The sequence below is a fragment of the Hylobates moloch genome, unplaced genomic scaffold (assembly GCF_009828535.3).
Source record: "Hylobates moloch isolate HMO894 unplaced genomic scaffold, HMol_V3 SCAFFOLD_10, whole genome shotgun sequence".
NCBI lineage: Eukaryota > Metazoa > Chordata > Mammalia > Primates > Hylobatidae > Hylobates > Hylobates moloch.
In genome coordinates, this window is record NW_026652285.1 from 82290641 (window position 1) to 82314786 (window position 24146).

General features: G+C 42.7%; 1 protein-coding gene across 6 annotated transcripts in view; it reads left to right on the forward strand.

The window, feature by feature from the left end:
- The window catches only part of PALM2AKAP2 (PALM2 and AKAP2 fusion), a 533392-nt gene extending 512721 nt beyond the window's left edge, over window positions 1–20671 (forward strand). For 4 of the 6 annotated variants that reach the window (XM_058445343.1, XM_032164831.1, XM_058445342.1 and 1 more), the window contains 2 exons: window positions 4451–4629; window positions 16562–20671. In XM_058445343.1, coding sequence (XP_058301326.1) covers window positions 4451–4629; window positions 16562–16660 — 278 coding nt within the window. In that variant the 3' untranslated portion in view covers window positions 16661–20671. Of the gene's footprint in view, window positions 1–4450; window positions 4630–10238; window positions 10278–16561 lie in introns of all 6 variants that reach the window. The other 2 variants (XM_032164830.2, XM_032164832.2) reach the window with 2 other exon arrangements.
- The last annotated feature ends 3475 nt before the right edge of the window (window positions 20672–24146 follow it).

Sequence of the window (24146 nt, forward strand, 5' to 3'; positions counted from 1 at the left end):
CGTCAGCCAAGACCAATACAGATCTGCCCTGAGGTCTACATGGCACTGTATGTTCATGTTGTTGTTCAGGGATAGTGACTGAGGTCCTTCAAAAGAGCCATTCTGGCTGGGCATGGTGGCTCATGCCTGTAATCCCAGCACTTTGAGTGGGCAAGGCAGACTGATCACTTGAGGTCAGGAGTTCGACACCAGCCTGGCCAACACGGTAAAACCCTGTCTCTAGTAAAAATACAAAAATTAGCTGGGCATAGTAGTGGGTGCCTGTAATCCCAGCTACTCAGGAGGCTGAGGCAGGAGAATCGCTTGAACCCGGGAGGCAGAGGTTGCAATGAGCCAAGATCACTGCACTCCAGCCTGGCCGACAGAGCAAGACTCCGTTTCAAAAAAATGAAAGAAAAAAAAAGTGTTCTATAGAGTGTTCAGTGCATGTGAGGAATTGGATGGCAGGATGTTCTTGTTGAAAATGGGGCAAATTTCAGGCATCACAAGCTATTGAATCATTACAGGTGAATAAACCCATAGCAGAGCAAAGTTTGAGGGAGTAAGCAAAGCTGGACCTGGGGTTACTGGGGAAGTGCTGGGTGAGATGTACACTGGAGCAGTGAAAAAGAAGTACCAAAGATAACCATCATGGGTTGGGGAGTCTAATGGGGCATGTCCTCTGGGCCAAGGGACTTCAAGGGGCCTTATGGGGTCATGAAAAAGGATGTGATTGAGCTCCCAGGCCTGTGGCACAGACTATTTGCATCACATTCATGTAACGATCTTCGAGACCCGAACAGTGGTGCTGTCTGCAGTGTCCACTACTAGGGGAAGAGCATCCGGAGTGCTGTCACCATCCTAATGGAGAGGAGCTCTGGCTGCAAACTCTGGACCTCTGAGGAAGTTGTCAGGTGTGGAACACGTTTCTCTCCAGCCTTTTGGCAGCCTGTGTGATTCCTAAGATGGCATCCAGAATTCTGGTGCCTGGTTTGAACCATACTTGGGGAGGATCGCCAGAGATCACAGGGCCCAGCAGAGAAGCCTGGCTGAGCTAGCTTCCCTTGATACCAGAATGATGGCCGGAAGTCTGGGGATGAGGCATCGTGTCTTCTCTCTCTGGGGACCTATGATAGCCTCTCCTAAGGGGATAGATAGAACCAGAACATGGGCTCAGTTATCCAAAGTGACCATTCTCAGCCCGCTTGTCCCTGGAAGCCCCTGCTCCAGAACTGCTAAGCCAGCCTTTCTTTCCTGCTATATCTGACCTCTAGTGGCTAGAACTGGAAAAACTTGCTCAAGGGATGAAATCATCAATAAGCAGGAAGTGTCTTTGATGTTTAATGGCTGACCACTTCTCTATAGTAATCCTTCACCCTCTTTACAACATTCTTCTGCATACATCCCATCATTTAATTCAGCCATCATCAACACTGGGTTTGGGCTCCAGACTGTAACTGTTACTATCTCTTGTAACTTGGGCTGGAGTTGGCATCTGAGCGTCTGTGGTCATAACATCCAGGTGTCATGACATCCACCCTAACTACATTCCAGGGTTGTTGCAAGGCTCAAATGACATGAAGCCTACAAAAGAAGTGATGAATAAATCCGCTTGTTACTACAAAGCCATTGAGTCTGTGATTCTGTAGACCTAAAATGTTTTAATTCATATATTTTTGTGAAGGCATTTAAGCCTTTCCTCTGATTCTCTATGGGAGATTCTTTCCCAATCCATAAGCATTTACTTGTAGTTGTTATGTATATTTCATAATGGACTTACTGATTACTCAACAAACATGAATTTCCTACCTTGTGCCATGTACCGCAGCTACTGCTGGGATCTGGCAATGATCAGACAGGCAAGGCTCTACCCTAATGGAGTTTACATTCAAATGAATTAAGGGGATTCATAGACAGGTGAAACATACCCCCCTGTCCTCAGGATGACTTTATAGCTTAATTGAGAAGACAAAAGCTTCAATAACCAGATAAGATTAAAGTGAGTATGTGAAAAATGGCCTTCACAGAAATATAAACAGGAGTTCCACTGTGCTGTGTGTGAAAGGGAGAAGCTAGAAGCAATGAATCTAGACTGTGCTTTCTAGGTGTTTAACGCTGGTGGAAAGTGATCTGGACACTTGAGAGGTCAACTGGAAAATGATGAAAATTAACCTGGTAATTGGTGTCTATTTCTGGTCCCAGAAGAGATGCAAAAATTTTATGCAGAGTATGCATGAAATTTTTCATCTCACCCTATAGTCATATTATTCTTTGAGATTCCAAGTAAATGGTAGCTAGAATCATTAGATGCTTTCTGTTCTGAATATTAATCTTATAAGTATTAACTTTGTCCTCATAATAAGTATCTGAGGGTAGGTACCCTTATCATCATACCCATTTTACAGATGAGGAAACTAAGATATCAAAAGAGTAAGTAACTTGCCCAAAGTGATTTGGCTGCCAAGTCATGGATTCAAGCCCAAACTGGCTGGCTCCAGAGCTTGCATGCTCACCACTGTGCTGTATTGTTTCTTAAGCCTTCAATTAAAAAGTCAATCGGAATTTTCAGAGATACATACTAAGCGTGCAGGAATGAGGTGACCTGAGGTCTGGGATTGGTTTAAAATAATTCAGCAAGTCTAAGGAAGGAAGGAAGAGCCAATTATGCTAAAATCTTGATAAATGTTTACTCTGGATGATGTTTATAATGTTTATAGGGGTCACCATAGCATTACCTAATTTCTGTAATAAAAAATAGAAACCGTTGCTAGTGAACTTGGAGATTTTGAAATACTTATTATTGTACTGTTAATATCAAAAGACTTTTCAGTTATCTGAGTAATTTAGATCAAAGCAACAAATTTCACTGTTATTAAGGTAATGTGGCCATGAAATGGAGTGCCCTTTTCTGTATATTAAAACCTATTTTCCACCTAATCCCCAAGTGTGACAGCTAAATACCTTAAAAAAAATCAAGAAGGGTATATCCTGCCAAATGTGTTTGATAGAATAGCAAAATGTTTGAGTTAGAAGAGACCTCAAAGATAACTTCTTGCAAAATTCCCATTTAACCGCTATGGCAGTTAAAGCTAGGAGAATTTAAGTGATCAGCCCACGATTGAAGTGGGAATATGAAATGATGCTCTATAGTCAGTCACGTAGCCAAGTACTGGAAGAGCAGGAGTTAAAAACCTGGGTTTCCTGGACCCCAGGACTTTGTATCTCTCATCAGAAAGAGGTTGTGCCAGTAAAGGGCTAAGCAGCCCACGTGGAAACATGGACACCAGGCTTCACTTATGATTCCTGCTGCATCAGGCAGTTGCCAAGTTAGAAGCCTGGGATGTAAGATGAAGAAAGGTGAGTCCCCTTCGGCTTGGAGCTGGAAGAGGTCAAATGGCCCTTTCCCCTCCCAAACGGGGCCATGCAAGCCCCATTTATCTTGTGTGTTTTCTCCACATTCCTTGTTCACAGGTTCTAGCCGCGTCAACCACAAAGGGCATAATTGGAAAAATCATAATTGTTGCACTTGAAGATACTTCCCAGAAGTGCATCTGGGGCTCTGTGTCAATAAACCCACCCCTTGAAGGACCAGAAGCCAGGGCCAGGCATTTCTTGGGAGGGAGGGATGGAAATGGTCTTGGTGAGGGTGCATAGAGTCACCACACCACTGTTGAATTAATCGCTGACCTCATCTCTCCATCCTGAGGATTCTTGGAGGACATTGCAAGAGCTAAAATCTCCTCATTCCCAAGGCCGGTGTGCACCTTTTCCACTGCCTCTGTTGGTGTACACTTCTTAAGGTCTGGGGGGCCTCAAACTCCAATGTTTCAGGACCCCAGCAGGTGAGGTAAATGAATGAAGCTGGCCAGTGTAAGACCGGGGCGAACTGAGAAGAACAAACTTCTTCCTTATTCAAAGGTTTTATAACACTGGGCTGTCCACACAAAAAGCCCGGGCAGGTCAGCAGACAATTGGCTTCCTCTGCTATAGAGGATAGACCCTGGTGAGGAAAGCAGGAGGCCTGGGTACCATCACTGGCTCCCTATGGCTTGAGTACAGCCTTCCCTTGGCAGAGCCTCAAGCTCTTTCATCTGGTAAGAAGTGGGTCTGTGAGTCTCCAAGGCACCACCACCTCTGACAGTCTAATTCTATGATCTATGATAGAATACACATCTCAAAACAACTGGAGCCACTGTCGGTCCGTCCCACATATATTTGCAAAGTGCGTGCCGGGCCTGTTTGATCTAACTGACTTTTTGGAACTTGGTGTCCTTGGGATCTTTGGATGGGTTTGTGCATTAACCTTAAGTGCTTTGATCCCTGTAATATAATAAAATGGCCTACACTTAACCGTCATTCTGGTACCACTCTCTGTGTCAGAGGTTGTTGCTCTTTTATTTGCCAGTTTTCTTTCTAAAAGCAGTCATGAGCAGACAAGCTTAGAAAGGGTATTCTCTTCGTGTTGTTTCAGGGAAAATAGAGAAAGTCAAACCTCCTCCATCCCCCACCACTGAAGGCCCCAGCTTGCAGCCTGACTTAGCCCCTGAAGAGGCTGCCGGAACCCAGCGGCCCAAGAATCTGATGCAGACCCTCATGGAAGACTATGAGACACACAAATCTAAAAGGCGCGAGAGAATGGATGATAGTAGTGTAAGTTTTTCCTCCTTTCTTCTTTCACTTCTCTGAGCGCGGCCATCGGTGTGGCGTGTGGCATTCCAGTTCAGGTGCAAATGTGTATGTGGTTGTCTGGTCAGCATTAGGGTTCCAATATCAGTTTTCAAATATGTGGTTTCACATGCCTGGAACTGGGTTTGGCTTTTTGCCTATTTCAAAAAAAAAAAATGCTGATGATGCAGGGAGCTTGTCCTTTGCTGCCAAGTATAGCTGGAGTCGACCGGCAAGGCTAGTGCATAAGATGTTTGGTGTGTAGAAAGACAGCATGCAAGGGCCATGCAGGGATAAGGTTGCCAGTGCCCTGAAATCATCCCTAAGCACCTGGGAGCTGATTTCTACCATTGCCCATTAGAGATTTTATTTCTCTAGAGAAGGATGAAGATGCTGTTCCTTCAAAGCCGACCCTCTAGGCAATCCCTAACAATGTTACACAGTGCTTAAAAGACTGAGTGTTTTTGGGGCTGTTAACAAGCCCATGTGCATAGCTTGACAGCAAAGAGCCAGTTAAAATGACAGTTGAAAACCACATGGCTACTCTGCTATCCCCAAGCCCTCGGAACTTTGCACATAACGTTCAAATTAACTGTGAAGGAAGTCATCTGCTCTGTGGTTTCTTTCTCCGGTTAGAGACATAGGAACTGTTGCTCTACACAGTCCCAGGAGCCTGGAGATCAGCCTCAGCATTCATGCCAACCTCCTGTGGGTCTTCTGGCACCAGTCTCTTAGCACATATTGAAGTCATCACCTCCTCCCCTGACTGCACTTAAGTCACAAATAGCTTGGGTTGGTTGAGGATCCTACCGAGTTTATCTGAGACAGTCCTGACTTATGCCTGTTGTGGTGTTGTGATTATTAATATCCCCTTTCGCTCTTTTGTTGTTGTTGTTGTTGTTGTTGTTGTTGTTGTTGAGACAGGGTCTGTCTCTGTCACCCAGGCTGGAATGCATTGATGTAATCATGGCTCATCGCATCCTCGGCCTCCTGGGTTCAGGCAATCCTCCCGCCTCAGCCTCCTGGATAGCTGGGACCACAGGCGTATGCCACCACACCTGGCTTATTTTTTAACTTTTTTGTAGAAAGGAGGTCTCATTATGTTGCTCAGACTGTTCTTCAACTCCTGAGCTCAAGGGATACTCCCACCCCAGCCTCCTAAAGTGCTGGGATTACAGGCATGAGCCACTGCACCCAGCCTGCGTTTCCCTCTTGAAAGTGTCCCAGTTTGGGTAATAAACCATCTGGTCACCTTAAACTTGAATGCTATGAAGTTCACAGTAAGAATTCCCTGCTGCTTTATTGCCTTTTATATCCTAGCTGGCTAAGTTAAAGGATTTCTGGAGTTGAAGCCCAGATACTGAAAGTTGCTTTCAAAATATATGGCGGTAAGGAAAGGAAGAAAGCAAATGGATATCTGGCAGCCTGGCTTCTCACTTGGCATCTCCCAGGCTTTCCCTTGCGTTTACACCTGAACTGCGTGGAGCGCTGGCTCAGCTGCTGTATTAGGCTGCAGCTATTCTACTGGGCTGTTCGCTGTATTAGACAGTGGGATGACGCCTGGCCCTGGGTAGCTGCTGCAGACATTTCCACTGCCGAACTTCACTGTAGGGGAGCCAGCAGCTCCTTTCGTGAGCCTGTAGGATTTTTCCCTGGCTACTCAGTCACTTTCACCAGCCCTTCTCTGAAGCCCCACTTCAAAGGATAAAGTTTGCCTTAAGAATTTTCTGGAGGTTAAATCATTTTGAAGCTTGGTGTTCTAGGTGTCTGGTTTCTTTTCTCCCAGTGACTCTGCTCTATACATCAGCAGCTTTGGTAGAATTTAGCCAAGTGGATGCCCCACACTCTGATGTGGATGGGGAAGAACAAGTAGAACCACTTAGCATATGACCCACGCCGAGTGTTTGCTGAGCACACTCTACTTGTCACTTGTGTATGTCTTTTGTGTTGGACTGCAGATGATAGGGAAAAATACTCCATACAGAAGGGTAGAGGCAGTTCTCACTCATTTCATAAAGGCAGAGGGCTGGAAGCTCTTTCGCGCACAGGCTGACACTCTGGCAGCCACCTAACAAGTGCCACCCAGGTTGAGTTTTTCCTTTGCATGAATGAAGCTGCTTGGAATCAGCGTTTTAATATGCTGGTTGCCCTTCACTTACAAAGCAAAGAGGCAGCCTCCTGTCTCTATATTTTCCAGTAAATAAACATTTTGAAAAAGAAAGAGACCTAACTAATTAAGCTGTTAATATCCCTAGATCTTGGATTCAAAGCCAAATGTTTTGCACTGTTATTGCTATTACAACAGAACCAAGTTTGCTGTTGTTGAAAATTCTTAGGATCAAGACAAAATCTACCAATCCACTGTATGCTCATTTAAGAGACCCAAATCTAAAACAACAAATTCAGATTGCTTCTAAAGCAAAGATATGATCATCAGTCAGGCTTCAAGTGAGAGCCCTGTCCTAGCCCTTCCAATTCAGGGGAACTTTTCTCCTGTATCTGTGTCGATCACTGGTGAATGTGTTGAAGTTTACCTGTAGGGATGAACAAAGATTCATTTTTTTCCTAACCAATCTGTGGCCCCTTTTCCATTTTTTCTTTTTCTTTAATACCAGAAGGATAGTAATAGAGAGCAGATGGATTGCTGGGGGGTTGAGTTGTGTAACTGGCTTACCTGTCCGTAGAAGCATAAAGTTAATTCTCTTAAAGGTAAAGTCATTCTGGTCTCTAGCCTCCATTTACATACACTATTCTCACAGAGAAACATGGCTTCTTAGACTCTCCACCCTCTAAGCACCTCAATGGCTCGCACCTACACACCCAGCATCTCCCCATGTTATGCAGCATCACCCCTGGCACCTCCATTTGCCAATATTTTTTCCAGTAAGCCACTTGGCAGCATTTTGGCATGCCGTTTTGGAGATGATAAACCACACCTGAGAATCAATGCCTGTCATGCGATTAGAACACAACCATGTGTTTGCCCATCGAAAGTAACAGTTGTTTGTGAATTGAGCAAAAATAATTCTTATTTTTTATTCTTTCTAAGGAGAAGGCAGAGTTAAAAACAAGACAGGCGCTGATCATTGGAATGTGTATAAAGTGTGACGTGTTAGACACAATGATATTGAGGAGAGTGAAAGACAGAAGGAGAAAGATAGAATGTAGCTATGGCTGAAGTTTTGCTGAGTGAGAAAAACTGATCTTTGCCATCAAAACAAGTTCAGTGTCCCCCGAGCCCCCATCAGAGTTGTGGCGGCCTCTGGGGTCCTGTCCACAGGGACTCAGCTCAGGGCCCTGCTCTCTCCAGTTTTCCACTTTATAAAAAGTCATATGCAGAGAGGCCCCTGGCTTATGGGAGCCAGGGAGTGGTGTTATCCAAAGGTTGTCCCCAACCGGTCATATTTGTTACTAGCTCAGAACTTGAGCAAAGTACTCCCTTTAGTTGCCACAGTCTTCACCCACCTGGGCTGATTTCTTTGTCCTGTATATTGGAGTCACCAGTGAGTGTCTCCAGCCTCACTTATTAATGGACCTCTTGGCTAATTCTGGAGGCAGGAGGATTACTATCTCCACCCCTACCCACTTACCCGAGGCTGTTTACCAACCTATGCAAGGCCTTTGTGTGAATTAGGAAAAAAACCACCCTTGTTCCTCTATGAAGATGCAGCCCTGCACCAGCCACACATTTGCGGGGTAGAGTAGAGGACTGGGCTTTAGTACCCTACCATTCATCCCTTTAGTCTGACGCTTTTGCGCAGTGCACGCACCACACACCCAGATGCAGCAATCCTATTCATACTGTGGGTTTCTCTTATCTGGAAATGTTCTCTTATGTGGAAATGTCTCCTTATCTGGGTCTCATACCATTTCTGCTCAGTCATGCAATTCATAATGGACTAGTGAATACGAGTTTCCTAAAGGGCTTCTTGATGCCTTGCAAAGGGACTGCCTCCAAGGTGGGGTTGCCCACTCATGGACCTGGAAGACATTTGGATCAGTGGGCACAAATGATGGGCTATTTGGATGTTTTTCCTTCAGGCATGAAGAACCCATCTGGGAAACTTTGATTCATTAGTCCATCCTGAGTGACATGACTGTAGTTAGGCAAACAGTATTTTTCCAGCCAATTGTTTCCCTAACCTGACCTGAGCCTCAGAAAGTGAAGGTGATGGGTCATTGGGTCAATGATGCTCATAAAAATCTCGAGGGTTTGCTTTGCCTTTCTCAGTTGAAGGGATGCTGACCAGAGTCCAAATCACAGCCTCCTGGATGTTCAGCCCCATCTTTACTTCTAGCACAGGATCTGCTCTCGGTGGGGTTTTCCTGTGTGCTCTCTCTCTCTTTCTCATCCCATGACTTCACTACTGAGAGGTCATCCCACCACTCTGTCTCATCTTAGAACAAGAGAAGACCTTGTCGGTTTTCCTGGGCTACACCAAAGCTGAGAGTTCCTGGCACACATTACCCTTCCAGACCAGGACATGCATTGAGAGTTGTGGCCATACTCTCGCTCAGTGTGTGAAGGAAGCCTATTTGCCTCCCGTTCCCCCAGATGCTACAGGAAGCTCAGTGATGCCTTGTGCTTCCCTAACTCTCTCCTAGGTTCTCACTTTTACCCTAGTGAAGATGCAAAGGAGAGAAAAGAGCTCCTGACTTCTCAGCTCCCAGCCGTTAGCCCAATCACGACAGAACTATAATTCCTAAGTGCTACATATAAGAAGCAGTCAGCAAGCACAGATGTGTGATCCCACCTAACTAGTCTATGGCTATCAATGCCCCAAACCGATAAATGCTTTAAATGCCCCAAGCAGTGTAATGCATGCTCATTACCATAATTCTGGAGAGGGATGTCCCAAATTGGTCCTCCTATCTCATTTTCCATAGTCAGGCCATTTTTTTCTGTACTTTGAGTAAGACTTTTAGTCCCCTATAGGAACTAAAGGATCATTTCAGTTCCTAAGTGCTCATACTAATAATCCTATATAATCACCCAAAATTGCTATCAACGGATGATCCCACTCTCAGGAACTTACCCAGGCCCCCGGGGTTCTGACGAGGGAGGCTGTGTGGTCTCCCTAGGCAAGACTACCCTTAGGCCAGTTTCAGAGAATCTGCCTCCACAAACCAACTGCTGTGATTAGGACCTTCTTTTAATGGAACAACAGGTTACAAGACGGCTTTGGGGTTCAGAGAATCCTACGGGAAGAGAAAAGGGTATTTGGCTACAGATTCTAGCAAATCCAAAATGGCCTCCAATGACCTTGCTTGTGGGCAGCTGATTGTGTACAGAGGGGAAGTAATCTTGTTAATTCAAAGTACAGAAGCTGAAAGCAACGTTTTGAATTAACAAAGTACGGCTTATTTGATATTTCTATTAGTGAACAATAGGGTATCTAGTTGCTGCAAAGAATAGACTTACAAATAAACTAATATCAGATGGAGAAAGTTTTGGCATGGGTGTAGAATGGCCTCCTGGTATTACTTCCCCTCCCATCCTCTTCTGGTGTGGTTGGTACCTGTTCCCGGCTAGAGGGTGTTCTGTAAGTGTGTCACTGCCATGTACTAACCCTGGTCTTTTCCCTCTCTGCCAGTACACTTCTAAGTTACTGTCTTGCAAGGTGACTTCCGAGGTACTTTTCAATTTGTTTGTCTTGGTCTTACTGAATGCATGATCCAGGTGCATGCTGTTGTGGTTTGCCATTTCCTGATGAGTTAAATGAAAATGGCAAGAAAAATGACTTGTCTCCATATGTATTTTTTTGTGCCTTTTCTGAATTATGGGACTGCCTCAAAATGTTGGAGTCCATGCAACAGTGATACACAGTGGTGTGGTTTGCTGTGCTGTGCTGTGGGGGCGAGTGGGAGGGTACTGGGGAAGACCTTGCCTGCTCACGGATCTTGAAGACGTTTGGACCAGAGGACACAAGTGATGGGCTATTTTGGTTTTTAAAGTTTCTTTAGGCATGAATAGCAAGTATACTTGGCCTGGTTGGAAAACAGTGTAGCTCATGCAGATTGAGCTATTGATTTTCACCCATTCTTTGTTTACCTTAACATAAAGCTAGAAAGCTCCATTCTATAGATTTAAGATGAACCATCCTAATCTATAGATTTATCAAACATAAACCACCCAGACCTCTCTCCCTCCAATCTTTAAACGTGTATTTTTATTTTAGAAACTCTAAGCCTTGATTTCTCCAAAAGCCTCCTTGTTTAAGAGACAAAGTCTTACTCTGTCGCCCAGGGTGGTGTACAGTGGTGCAATCATAGCTCACTGTAGCCTTAACCTCCTGGGCTCAAGCGATCCTCCTATCTCAGCCTCCCAAAGAGCTGGAACTACAGGTGTGTGCCACCATGCCCAGCTAACTTATTTTTTTATATATTTTTTGTAGGGACGGGGGTCTTGCTATGTTGCCCAGGCTGGTCTCAAACCCCTGGCCTCAAGTGATCCTCCTGCCTCAGCCTCCCAAAGCATTGAGGTTACAGGTGTGAGCCACTGTTCTTGGTCCCCAAGAGTCTTCTTTCCTTTTACACAGATTTTACAAATATATGTGCTATAAATATGTGTGCTATGAGAAGGCATAATATTTTTCTCTTTTAATTTTTTTTTCTATTTTGTCCATTTTTTCTTTTTGCTGAGAAAGCACAATATTTTTCATATTTTTATTTCTGTATTTTATTTTGATTTTAAAAGAATTATTTCAAATATACAGAATGGTAGAGAGAATCATTCATTCATTCATTTAAGAATTTTTGAGGCTCTGCTATGTTTCAGGCATTGTTCTAGGTTCCAAGAATACAGCAGTCAACAAAACAAGTTCCTGATATCATGGAACTGGCATTCAGAATAATATAAGATAATAAAATAATAAAACCCACCTACCCAGCTTTGTCCATTCTTATCATTTCATGATATTTAATAGTTTTAAAAGAAATTAGTATTGCAAATACAATTGAAGCCCTCTTGTTACTTCTCCCAGTTCCCTCCTCCCCTACAATCTCGCAGAGGTAACTATTTTTGAGCTTGTTGTTCATCATTTCCATGCATGGTTTTATACTTATACTACAAATGTGTATATACATAAATAACACCTTATTTTTGCATGTTTAAAGACATTCTATAAATGGTAAATCATTTTGCAGTATCTTCTGCTCCTGACTTTGTTCTGTCTGCATTGTTTTTAGATGTGTCCTTGTTGATCATTGTGGCTCTGGTTCATTCTTTATAACTACTGTATGATATTCCATTGAATGAATATATCACTATTTATTCAATCTTCTATTATGGAAATGTAGACTATTTCCAGTTTTTCTTACCGTTAGAAATAATACTTTCATGAATGTTATTATACATGTCTCTTTATGTACCTATGGAAGAACCTCTATCTATATCTAGGAGTAGAAGCACTGGCTACTAGCCTGATACATCCTAACATTGACTAGATATTGTAAATTATTTTTCAAGTTGGTTGCATTAACCTGTAGCATAATAAGTTTTTTGGTCTCTCTATTTAGTCAAAGAATTATATTTAAATATAGAGCTGACCTGCTGATTATCAGTAATTTTCTTTCATAAGATATCAAATGAACACTGAGAATATCATTCTGTACCTTCTTTAATGTCTAATTGTGGTTCTCGTCTGGAGGATGGCAGTTTGAGAATTAGGACTAAGCCCGTCTCCCCTTTAAGTCCATTTAAAACAATGAAAATCTGGTCAAATATATCCAAGGAAGATAGAGTTGGACCCACTCTGTCTTCAATTTAAAAGCAGATTGGAAGATGAAATATAAATATTAATATGAATAGGGTGATATTAAACATATCTGTCTTTTGTTTCATATGTCCAAATTAAAATTTTCTATATTGATTGCTATTCAAAGTTAAGCAATTCACTTGAATTCCCTAAACATTAGAGAGAAAAATTAATATTAAAGGGTTGTTGAGAGATAATTGTTTTTCATTCCCCACCAGACCTGAATGTGAATTTGTGAAAACAATAAAACTTTATTTATTGATTTATTTAGTTTACTTTTTTTTTTTTGAGACACAGTCTTACTCTGTCGCCCAGGCTGAAGTACAGTGGTGCGATCTCAGCTCACTGCATCCTCCGCCTCCCATGCTGAAGCGAGTCTCGTGCCTCAACCTCCTAAGTAGCTGGGACTCCAGGTGCCAGCCACCATGCCCAGCTAATTTTTGTATTTTTAGTAGAGACAGGTTTTCACCATGTTGGCCAGGCTGGTCTCGAACTCCTAGTCTCAAGCAATCTACCCGCCTTGGCCTCCCAAAGTGCTGCAATTACAGGCTTGAGCCACTGCACCCAGCCACAACAAAACTTGAAATCAGATCCTTTTTTTGTTTTCCCTTTTCCATTTCCACGGGGAGTGTTGATTGCTCTTCTCTGATGTGTCTCCTTCTGGACTCCTTACAGCCATTGGGCAGCCATATAGTCTGGTGGCCTCAAGCATCAACTCTGCACTCAGAGTGCGGAGTTCAAATCTTGGTTTTGCCCTCTGCTAACTGGGTAGTTCTGGGCAAGTTACTTAACCTCCCTGTGCTTCAGGTTCTTCTTATAAAAAATTGGAGTAATAACAGCATAAATTTCATAGACTAGTAGTGAGGATTCAAACAGTAACATAGTACTTAGGACGTGAGTATGACTATTATTAGAGCCCCAGAGACATGTGCCTTTTTGCCCAGAAAATAAAGGAATGAACTTTAGAAAGTAAAGTTAATATGCAGTAATAAACAAGTAATAAAAGCTCTAAATTTGCTAGAGATTCACACACACACACACACACACACACACACACACACACACCATGCACATACACGCACACACACGTCTGAATTAATTACAGAACAGATGCTTATTCAAATATCTTGGTTTTTGAATCTTCTGAAGACCAGTTGTGAGGCGGCTTTACTCCCAGACAGCCTTGGGTCATAAGCCTTATGAACCCAAAGACAGCTTTATATCAAGGTTGCCAGGTATTTCAGTAATGATGTTTATTTTCTTGTCTGTGCCATTACTAGAGGCTTTAGATTTCACTAGAAATTTATTGTGTGGCCATGGTAAGTGATTGTATGACCATGGTAAGTGGGCATACGAACTAGGGGAATGAATTAAGAAAAGAGAGTTCACTGTTGGTATAAGTGAATTTTTTGGGCTCTTGACAAGTAGATGTCCAAACCCAAGCTATGCTAAATGTTTCCATAATTATGAATATTATTTTTCTGCCCATTACACTTTTCATCACTAAGCTCCATGAGGGAAAGGGACTATTCTATCCTCAACACAAAGCACTGTGCCTTATACTTGGTAGGAAACTAATAAATACGTGTAAATTGGATCAATAGATGGCTTGTAACAGGAGTTCCTAAAAAGCAGAGCAAACTCAATTTGCTCAAGTTGTTTGAGAATTAAAATAGGGTTTAAATAACAAGACAAAGAACATTCCAAGAGGATCGGGACCATAGTTTTTGGAACTTTAGATTTATTTTTAGCTTTGACGTAAACCTTTCTGTTTGTATCTGCAATCTGAAAGGCAAAGAGATGATCCTTTTACACAATGTAGAGTTCTTTATAAAATGTCCTATTTGTATGCCACTTCATAATTTATAAATCCCTTTCACATGATGATAGAAATAATTATTCCATCATAGTTTGAGAGCTTACTATGCACTGGGAACTATACTTTACATACATTGCCTCATTGATTTATCTGTCTCACTTTATGCTCTAGTTTTTATGATCCCCATTTTACATGGCGATACTGAAGCGCAGGGGTAAGTGACTTTTCCAAGGTCATGAGGATTTAAAGTAGACCTGCCTGGACTTCAGAGTCCACAGTGCCTTCTGAGAAAGCCTGTGAAGTGAGGTAGCTGTGTTCTCCATGTTATAGATAAGAAATGTGAGATAAAAGATGAACAACAACGGACAGAACTGGAAATAGAGCCCAGGACTTCCACGTGCAGTCCAGTGCTGTTTTTCAATTCCATGCTACCACACATTAGACTATTAGAAAATTTCTCTATTTAACTATAGCAGATTTGAAAGCATGCTTTCCTCCTACTAATTTGTTATTCATAGATATCTGTGGAAATTGAGTGAGTGACCATGATATGCTTATATACAAAACACATTATGCAAAACACACATGGCTTATGTGCTTAACAATGCGTCATTCATTCAGCAAACATGAATGAGGAGGAAAAGGGGAGGCTTCCCAGAGGAAGATATGTTGAAGCTCTGCGTGGTCCATTCATTTGGCAAAGGTGCAGAGAAGCAGGTTGAGATGGACCCACCGATCTCCCATCTACCCAGAATCTGCTTATGTCTGGGCTCCCACCTCTGCCTGTAACTGCATCTCCTTGCTTCTCTGGAGTCGCCAGCTGTATTTGTCCATTTTCATACTGCTATGAAGAAATAACCAAGACTGGGTAATTTATAAAGAAAAGGAGGTTTAATGGACTCACAGTTCCACACGGCTGGGGAGGCCTCACAATCATGGCGGAAGGTGAAGGAAGATCAAAGGCACGTCTTCCATGGCAGCAGGCAAGACAGTGTGTGCAGGGGAACTGCCCTTTATAAAACCATCAGGTCTGGTGAGACTTATTCACTATCACAAGAACAGCATGGGAAAACTTGCCCCCACATTGAATTACCTCCCACGAGTCCCTCCTGCTACACAAGGGGTTTATGGGAGCTACAATTCAAGATGAGATTTGGGTGGGGACACAGCCAATCCATATCACCAACATCACTGTCCCTTGCCTAACTGATTATAATTAGAATAAGCAATGCCTTCATTGCAGTTTGGATAATCAACCAGTGTTGGCTCTACTGGACTTTTCTTTAAAATCAGAAACTATACATCCTAAGCAAATGCCAGAGCAATTGGTAAGAATGCCTGGGCTTGTTTTTGCTGCATTGTCATGAAATAGAACCATTTTTCATATGTTGGCAACCTAAATGCCATTAATCTGGAATCTCTTCTTGATCAAACTGAAACTGGACCAGATAGGCTGAAGTCTCCTCTCAGGAGTCCACGGACTGCCCTAGTGAATGGGAGGAAGGGAGGCTCTCCCTCAGTAGTAGTGAGCCTACTTGTCCTTAATGTTATCACCTTTTCATTTCATTGATTAGCATGTGGGGTCTGAAGTTGCATCAGAATGCTGAGATTGCGTCTATTGATCCAAGAACTTTTTTTTTTTCATGTAATGGCTTTTTTAGTTTAATTTTGCCAAAGTAGGTTTTTGTACTATAAATATCATCATGGCTTATATAGGTTTGCAAAGCTTGATGGACTGAATCCACACTGGTCTCATTGTTTGGAATTATTTTCTGGTTTGCTTGTTTATAAAGAGACTAAGACCATCTATAGTGTGCTGTCTAATATGGTAATCACTAGTCACATGGAGCTATTCAAATTATAATTAATTAAAATGAAATAAAATTAAATATTTAGCTTATCAGCCACACTAGCCCTATTTCAAGTGCTCAATAGCCACATATGGCTAGTGGCTACCATACTGCATAGCAGAGACACATTTTCATCATTGCATAAAATTCAGTTGGACAGCACTGATCTGTTGCCTGTAGAGATCTGCTTTATCTGAAAACTTGATGCAGAATCACGGCTAGTTCAAAGAAACTTGCAGAACATTTCATGAAAATTAAATTTATGGTGAAAACTAGGGGTCAAGTAGCAGATGAATATTGGCTGTGAGATGAATGCATAACCAGAACCTCCCATTCCCCTTTTTCCAGCGTCTCTCCTGTCTCCCAGCAGTGCTTTATCACTTTCTCCTCTCAAGTTGATAAAGAGAAAGGAAGAAAGAAACAGAGAAGTTGGTTTATGTTCATAATTAACATCCATGAACTCTGCATAATTTTTTCCCCTCTCTTTACAGGTCCTTGAGGCCACACGGGTTAATCGAAGAAAGAGCGCGCTGGCTTTGCGCTGGGAAGCAGGGATCTATGCCAACCAGGAGGAAGAAGACAACGAATAAACTTCCTTCAACCCAGGAAGCGTCTTTGGTGCTTGGGAGACCAAGAAACCAAGAAATTAACAACTGAAAGCATTTTAATGGACTATTTATTAAAGTGCAAACAAACTCAGCAATCCTTATGTAGACCAGAAGCTGCAATACATAATGATGAAAACGAAACGAAAAGGAAGTCCACCTATCAGACTCTGGACACCCAGGAGTCAAAAGAGAAAGGACTTTTTTGGTGACTCAATCCCAGTGTCTGGTTTTGGGCCAATCTACAATGGATCCAAAAGGACAAAACATGTTACAAGCAAATCAACATAGTTGCTACAGGCAGAACTGAGACCAGCCTCTCTGGGTGATGAAGGACAATGGTGATAGGGCCACTTAGAGAGCAGTAGGGCCCAGGCTGGTGCAGCCTACATGGCACAGGATACTTCCCTACACCAGTTTCCCACCTGTCTCTCGCAGCATCAGAGGGTGTTGCATTAACTCCATTTTCTCCAGCAGCCATAAAATGAATGGCATTTCTCTCCATGTTTGCCCAGAAGAGGCAGTTATGATTCCACTTGTCTTACATTTAATTATTTTTAATTGAGAACAACTCATGATCACAATTCATAAAATCCATATTTTAAGACAATATTTCTTCATGTCTCAAACACAATCTATTCTACATGAGGAGGCTGAGAAAGGGGAAGAGAAAACCAAACCAAATGGATGATGTTAGCTTTAGGATCGTGTCTGCTTATAATATTCACTGATCTGCAGTTTATGAGAACACATTTTCAGTTATGTTTCTTCATAGGAAAACTATATTTAGTGGGCAACAACTATTTTTATGATGGGATGGGGGAATATATACATGTATAGAATCTGTACACATTGAAAAACTTGGTTCAAGATGGTGGGGGCATTTTTAGAGCGGCAATAATTGAAAAAAAAAAAAAGGCGAACTCTGCCTTGGAGAGGTAGATGACAAGAAATAAAAAGGTGTTTATAACTATTTTGTATTATAAAGTGGGCCTTAGAGATAGGAAGAAGAATGATGGATTCTTTTTGGATCAATCAGAAAGGAAACACGAAAGAAAAGTCATGAAGGTAGAGAAAAAGGGAGGGAGGGAGAAAGAATGAGAACAAAATAAGGAGGTAAGAGATACTATTTTTGCTGAGCAACCAGTGTTTTTCAGGATGATACAAAGAAAAATATAGAATAGAAATTTAAGTGCAGGCTTGGAATCAGCTACAAATCCTAAAGATGGGGTGTGTGTGGATGTGTGTATGTGTGTACACCATTGTGTGTTTGTGTAAGATGTGTATGTTCATGAGTAAGGGTGTGTGCGTGTGTGTGTGAGTGGATTAAAATTCCAGAGTGACCGTGGCATTTGGGTATACAGGTAATTCCTCCAAAGCTGTTTGCTGGCTTCAGGAGTGGAGTGAGAATTTCTTTTTTATGAAAAGGGATATAAAGGCACCGAGCTGATGCAGTATTTGTAATATTAAATTGACCTAACAAGGTATTTGCATGAGTCACAATTACAAAGTTTTGAGCAGTTTTGTAATTTGACATTTAGGAAAGTCTCCTATTTATTCTCATACTTTGCATTCATGCTTAGTATACTATAGAGGATGCCAGCTTTAATCTTTCTGTCATTTAAAGCAATATGATAAGGGTATTCAATAATTGGGTGCCCTAAATTTCTGGATGAGAAAATTTTCAATTCTGGCCATGAGAAAAAAAAAATAACCAGCCTTCTTTTTTTTTTCCTTTGTTTTAAAACTGTGGTTTTTAAAAAAGCAATAATTAAGTCAGACCTCACTAAAAATCATTTTTGTTTTTATATTGTTATGTCATAAGCTCTAGTATGTTATTCTAACAAGTAGCAATTTCACAAAATTTGTATGTAGATGTTAACGCACATTTCCTTTGCTTCTTTTATTAGACTAGTGTTGACTTTGGGGGGGACATTTGTTCACAGATGAGAAGTAGGCACAAAGTAAAAAATGGAACCATCTACTAACAAGGATCCTTTAAAACTGCCAAGGGAACCTCTAACTTGAAGCCACATTCTACAGATGGCAGCCCAAATAGCACATGGGCAATTGGCACCATCTTTATATGATTCGTTCTCCTGAGCATTTTGAATGAATTCTCAGCAAAATGTGCTAGCCACTGGGGACACAAAACAAGTAAGATCCCTGTTGCAAGAAATTCATTTTATAGTGAGGGAGGCTGGCATGGAGACTAACATTCTCAGGAAAATGAGATCCGTGTTAGATTAGAAGTCCTGACACGAAATGGGAGGACCCAGGAAGGAGGATCGTCTTTACCTGAGGATTTCCAGCCAGAGGTCCCAGATGCCTGGGCTGAGAACCCAGCGATAAGGGGGCATTCCCAAAGCAGACACAGGGATAAGAACAGAGGAGGCAGCAGTGTTGCACGGCCCCAGGCACAGTGGCAGGTTAGGATGGTTGGAGAGTAGGATAGTTCTATGGGTTGCACAAAAAATGTGATGTGCTTCGTTTTCTCTGACTCATGGATCTGGTAGAGACCACAGACATGATAAACACTAACTTCCCCATTTTTCACAAGACTAAACCATCCTTATGACTTACCTTAAAGTTTTTTGTTCTGTTTTGAAGGAAACCATGTGCTACGTGAAACCTACATTTGACAAGAGAATGTACAGCTAAGGGAAAAGCTTAAAAGGCCACACTATTCACGGAATCGCTTTAGAGGCAGATGAAGTGGTCTTTGACCACAGTTGATTGAACCAGAGCACTTATGGCTTAAAGAATATGAGAGCTCCAGAGCTGGGGGTTCTTGGGCCATGCTCCGTGTGTGGATAAGGAAAGAAATACTGTTTCTGGGACTCTCCCACAGTCACAGAGCTGTTTTCACTGTGGCCCCTACATCTCTTAACTTTTGCTCTTACTCCTATGCTGCCTTCGGATTATTGCTGTCAATCTTCTTGCTCCACTCACTGAAGATCCTATTATAATCCCATTAAAATGTAAATTACAGTTTACTTGGGAGAGCCAGATTTTCTCTGTGCTCTTGAGTTTTTTATTCATTCAAGAAACCTGGGGCCACCGCTTTGTACATAGCACCGTGCTAGGCTCTGGGATCCCAAATGGACTGTTTTAACTTTCTGAAGATGGGACCGTCCCCTGGAGGAAAGTCATTCCTGCCTAATCCATCGAGAGAAAGAGGCTTACGAGAAACTTTGCCTCTGATGCTCAGCCCCACCCCCAAATAGCACGCAAGCTTGTTAACCCCACCTCTTACAAAATGTTTAGATTCTGTAGATGTTAAAAGCCTTTCTGGAAGTATTGCATTCTGCCGTGTTTATAGGTGTTCACTTTCCTCCGGAGCTGATTAACTACTGACATGCCTTGGCTTTCTCATCCAGAAATTATGGAAACAGGGTCTGTCAGTGGCAGGAGGCCGGGCTGTGTTTTACTTGGATGACACAATGCAATTTACTTGCCTCTTCATACCCATGCATGCTGCTCACCCTAGACAATGACATATAAGCCGTATATAGATCAATGTCCACATATATATACACACACACATATATATATATAAAGTGTAACAAGGAACACTAAAACAGTGTTGATTCTTGTCTCTGAAGACAAATAAACCTTTTTTTCCCAACTAAAGAATGGATTTAATTAAACTATGTATTGAAAAAAAAGTAGCCTAAGTGTTAGAGATGGTGAATATATTCCATTTTAGTTAAAGAACCAATTTCCTGAATTTTAAGCATTCAGTGAGCTGCCAATTTTGATTTTGTGTTGCTCTTTGCCCAAATTATTTTTTCTTTGTTTTTCTTTTCTTGGGGGAGGAGGGGAAAAAGCAGCAATACTGTGTTTGGAAATTATACTCTGTATCTGGCTTTCCTGTGTATGTTAACCACTTAAATGTTATTATCCTGCTTTGGTTTTATAGTGATTGTGAGGCATTCGATGCAAGTATACAGTTATTTTCTCATTAAAATCCAATGTGTGTTGAGTTTTTATAAATAATGGCTGCTTGTTTGACTGTGAGGGAGGGTGGAAGGCTGGGCCAAACAGTGGCATGCCAGCGTCCTTGGCCACTACTGTGTGACAGCTTCTGCTTCCTCATGTTTGCAACAAAGGAATCAATCCGAGCTGAGGGGGCACTGCTGCACCAGGCTGTTCCCACAGCCCCCTTTTCAATGCTGTCCCCAGCCACCCTGGCTGGATGCCAGAAGCTGCAAGTGCCTCTTGAGGACATAGACTCAAAGCCACAGCGAGAGCGGGACAAACAGCAGGACGAACCATAAACTCTAGCCTTGCCTGTAGCTTGTGGCTCTAACCTTTAGAATACATTCTGAGCACCGGCTGGGCGCGGTGGCTCACGCCTGTAATCCCAGCACTTTGGGAGGCCGAGGCGGGCGGATCACGAGGTCAGGAGATCGAGACCATCTTGGCTAACACGGTGAAACCCCGTCTCTACCAAAAATACAAAAAATTAGCCGGGCGCGGTGGCGGGCGCCTGTAGTCCCAGCTACTCAGGAGGCTGAGGCAGGAGAATGGCATGAACCCGGGAGGCGGAGCTTGCAGTGAGCCGAGATCATGTCACTGCAGTCCAGCCTGGGCAACAGAGCGAGACTCCGTCTCAAAAAAAAATACATTCTGAGCACCTGTATTTGGCTCTCCTCTGCAAAGAATAGCTGATGGCTACATGTTGACATGAAGGACTCCTTTTGTTGTATTCAACATAAAGCCCCTTTCCCCAAACTCTTACTCTGGTTTCTTTATTTTCCTAGTCTTCTACTACCCCCAACTCTTTTTCTTTTCTTTCTTTCCTTTTTTTTATTTTGCTAGAGCTATATTGTGGTATAATTTACTTAACAAAATTTATTCATTTCAAGAGCATGCGAAGACCATAAGTTTATCAGGAAGCGTCCTCCCCACATTTCCGCCTGTCCTCCCTTCTACTTCCTCCCTCCCCCTTCAGTCTCCAGCTGCTCTATCCCATCACCCAGCCCTGGGCCCCTGACCCCTGACCATCAGTTTTCCTAGTCTTTCCTTCGGCCCCTCCTCTTCCTGGTACTTCCTTTCCAGCTGCCTTTTTCCTCTCTCTCCCCATTTGTAACTTTTCCAGCCTTTTTCTCCCCAGGATTTCCAACCATATCTTCCTGTTCTGAGCATCTGGGGATGTTCTGTGGCACCTGTCGGGAGTGACATCTTTCAACCTCTAAGTGGTGAGAGTTCTGAATTTGGAAGTGGGGACACTTTGGTCAAAGTCTAGTAACAGTGGATAACACTTGTGAATGTCACTGAGAATGTGACAGGCACTCCAGGCTCTCCATGACTATGATATATTTATATTTATATTGATTTCCATTTTACATAGTAGGAAACTGCAGCCCCGGGAAGTTAGTTTTTCAATGCATAGCTTGTAAATGGTAGTGCTTGCATTTGAACCCCGGCTCTTAACCGCTCTTCCCACAGAAGCACACATTGGCAGCTTCACATGTGTGTGAAGTCAAAATGGGCTTGCACCGTCTCCCCGCACTGTACTGTCCAGAAAAGGGGCTCTCAGGGATCAAAGCCAAGGCTGTGATAGGAGCCCAAGTCTAGGGGAAGAGTGGGGTTTTGGTGGGAGCAACAAAGAACTTTCTTTGGATGAACTTTGTCTGGGCTGTTCTCTTTGAGATCATCTCTCCCAGGAGATGGTGACAGCAGACAGCCCAGGCATCCCAGCTGCCAAAAAAAAGGACCCCAAATTGACTGCAAATAGGGTGATAAAAATGTGATAAAATTAAACTGTGGTGATGGTTGCACAATTTCAAATGTACTGAGAATCATACACTTGAGTAAATTTTGTTAAGTAAATTGTACCACAATAAAGTTCTAGCAAAAAAAAAAGAAAGAAAAGAAAAAGAGTTGGAGGTAGTACAGGGAGTAGGAAAATAAGAAACCAGAGTAAGAGTTTGGGGAAAGGGGCTTTATGTTGAATACAACAAAAGGAGTCCTTCATGTCAACATGTAGCCATCAGCTCTCTCGCTAATGAGGAAGAAAGCTTGCTCTCCAGGAACCAGGGGCAGTAGTGCTGTGACCACCTACGGATTCAGTCCTGGTCCTGTTTCCGTCCATCACTACTAACATCTGGAGGCCTCAGGCAGAGGTAGCAATGAGATTTGGCAGGCAGGTGTGCTGGGAAGGAAGGAACTCAGGCCATGTGTGAAAAAGCAAGTCTCCTGCAATGGTAGAGGAGGGTGCAACACTCACTATAGAAGTTATTTTTTGGGAGGCTCTAACCGCAAAACTACCAATGTTAAAAGGCATTAACCCTTTACCCAGTGGAGGGCAGTTATGCAGGCTCTTTGCTCTCTGATGTGTATCTGTGGGAAGGGATGGGGGCGTGTGTCCATTACCCAGGTTCGTGTCCCCTGTTTTGTATTCGTGACAGAGACCGTCGTTGTGAGACACACAAGGCCATGAGGTTACTTCGGAGCACTGCTCATTTTAATGATGAGATTCCTGGGCCATGAAAGGGTGGTGACTATGCTCCTCCCTACACAGAACCCACACCAAATTCAGAATTGAGCTGCTAGGGACATAGAGAACAAATGGGAAATTGAAAAGGAGAATGCAAAAGGTTTTAAATGTACAAGATGACACCAAGTGAAAAAATGGGGACTCAGGAAATACCTGGAGATGCCACACCGGCAATTTCTAAATGTTGCCCAAGCATTCACATGCTTTCTCCGGGAGAGAGAAGAGTATTTGCATGGTGCACATTGTTTCATGTTGCGAAGACGTGGTGATCTCGGTGTCAGTTAACCTTGATGGGAGAGTTATCCAAACTCTGGATGGAGAGTTATCTTTGTTCTAAGTTCAAAGTGGGTGGACTCTGAACAACTGGAATGAGTCTACTGCTACCCGAGACAAGTAAAAGCACAAATCAGTTTGTTTTTTCTCTGTCTGATCATGTATGAAACATTCAGTCTCTGCAGCGGTCTTCAGCTGGTTATATCAAAGAGCCTCTGGTGAGCCCTGGCTCTCAAATTGGAGTGAGTTCTGCATCACCTGGAGGGCTTGTTACAAATCTGGGCCCCATTTCTGATCTACTGAATGAGATCTACTGATTCTGAGTCCCATCCCAGAACTTCTCATCAGTAGATCTGGAGTGAAGCCCCAGAATTTTCTAGCTAGCTCCCTTAGATGCTGCTGCTGCTGGTCCAGGGACCTCCTTTGAGAACCATCGGTCTAGAGTACAAGAAATGAATAGGTCTGGGCCTGCCACTTATGTTTGAAAATGAGGAAACTGATACATGACTGATAAGCTGCAAACACAGCCACATGTGGTTCTGGGGTGTCTTGAATATTTGTTAGGGGCTTTTGTGTGTTTGTGCAGCCTATCAACTCACCATTTTGTGGGCCTTGGTGAAGCAGAACTTTGACTCCACTTAGATTCTCGAATGAGGCCCCTCCAACTGTGGCTAAACAGATTAAGAAGAAAGT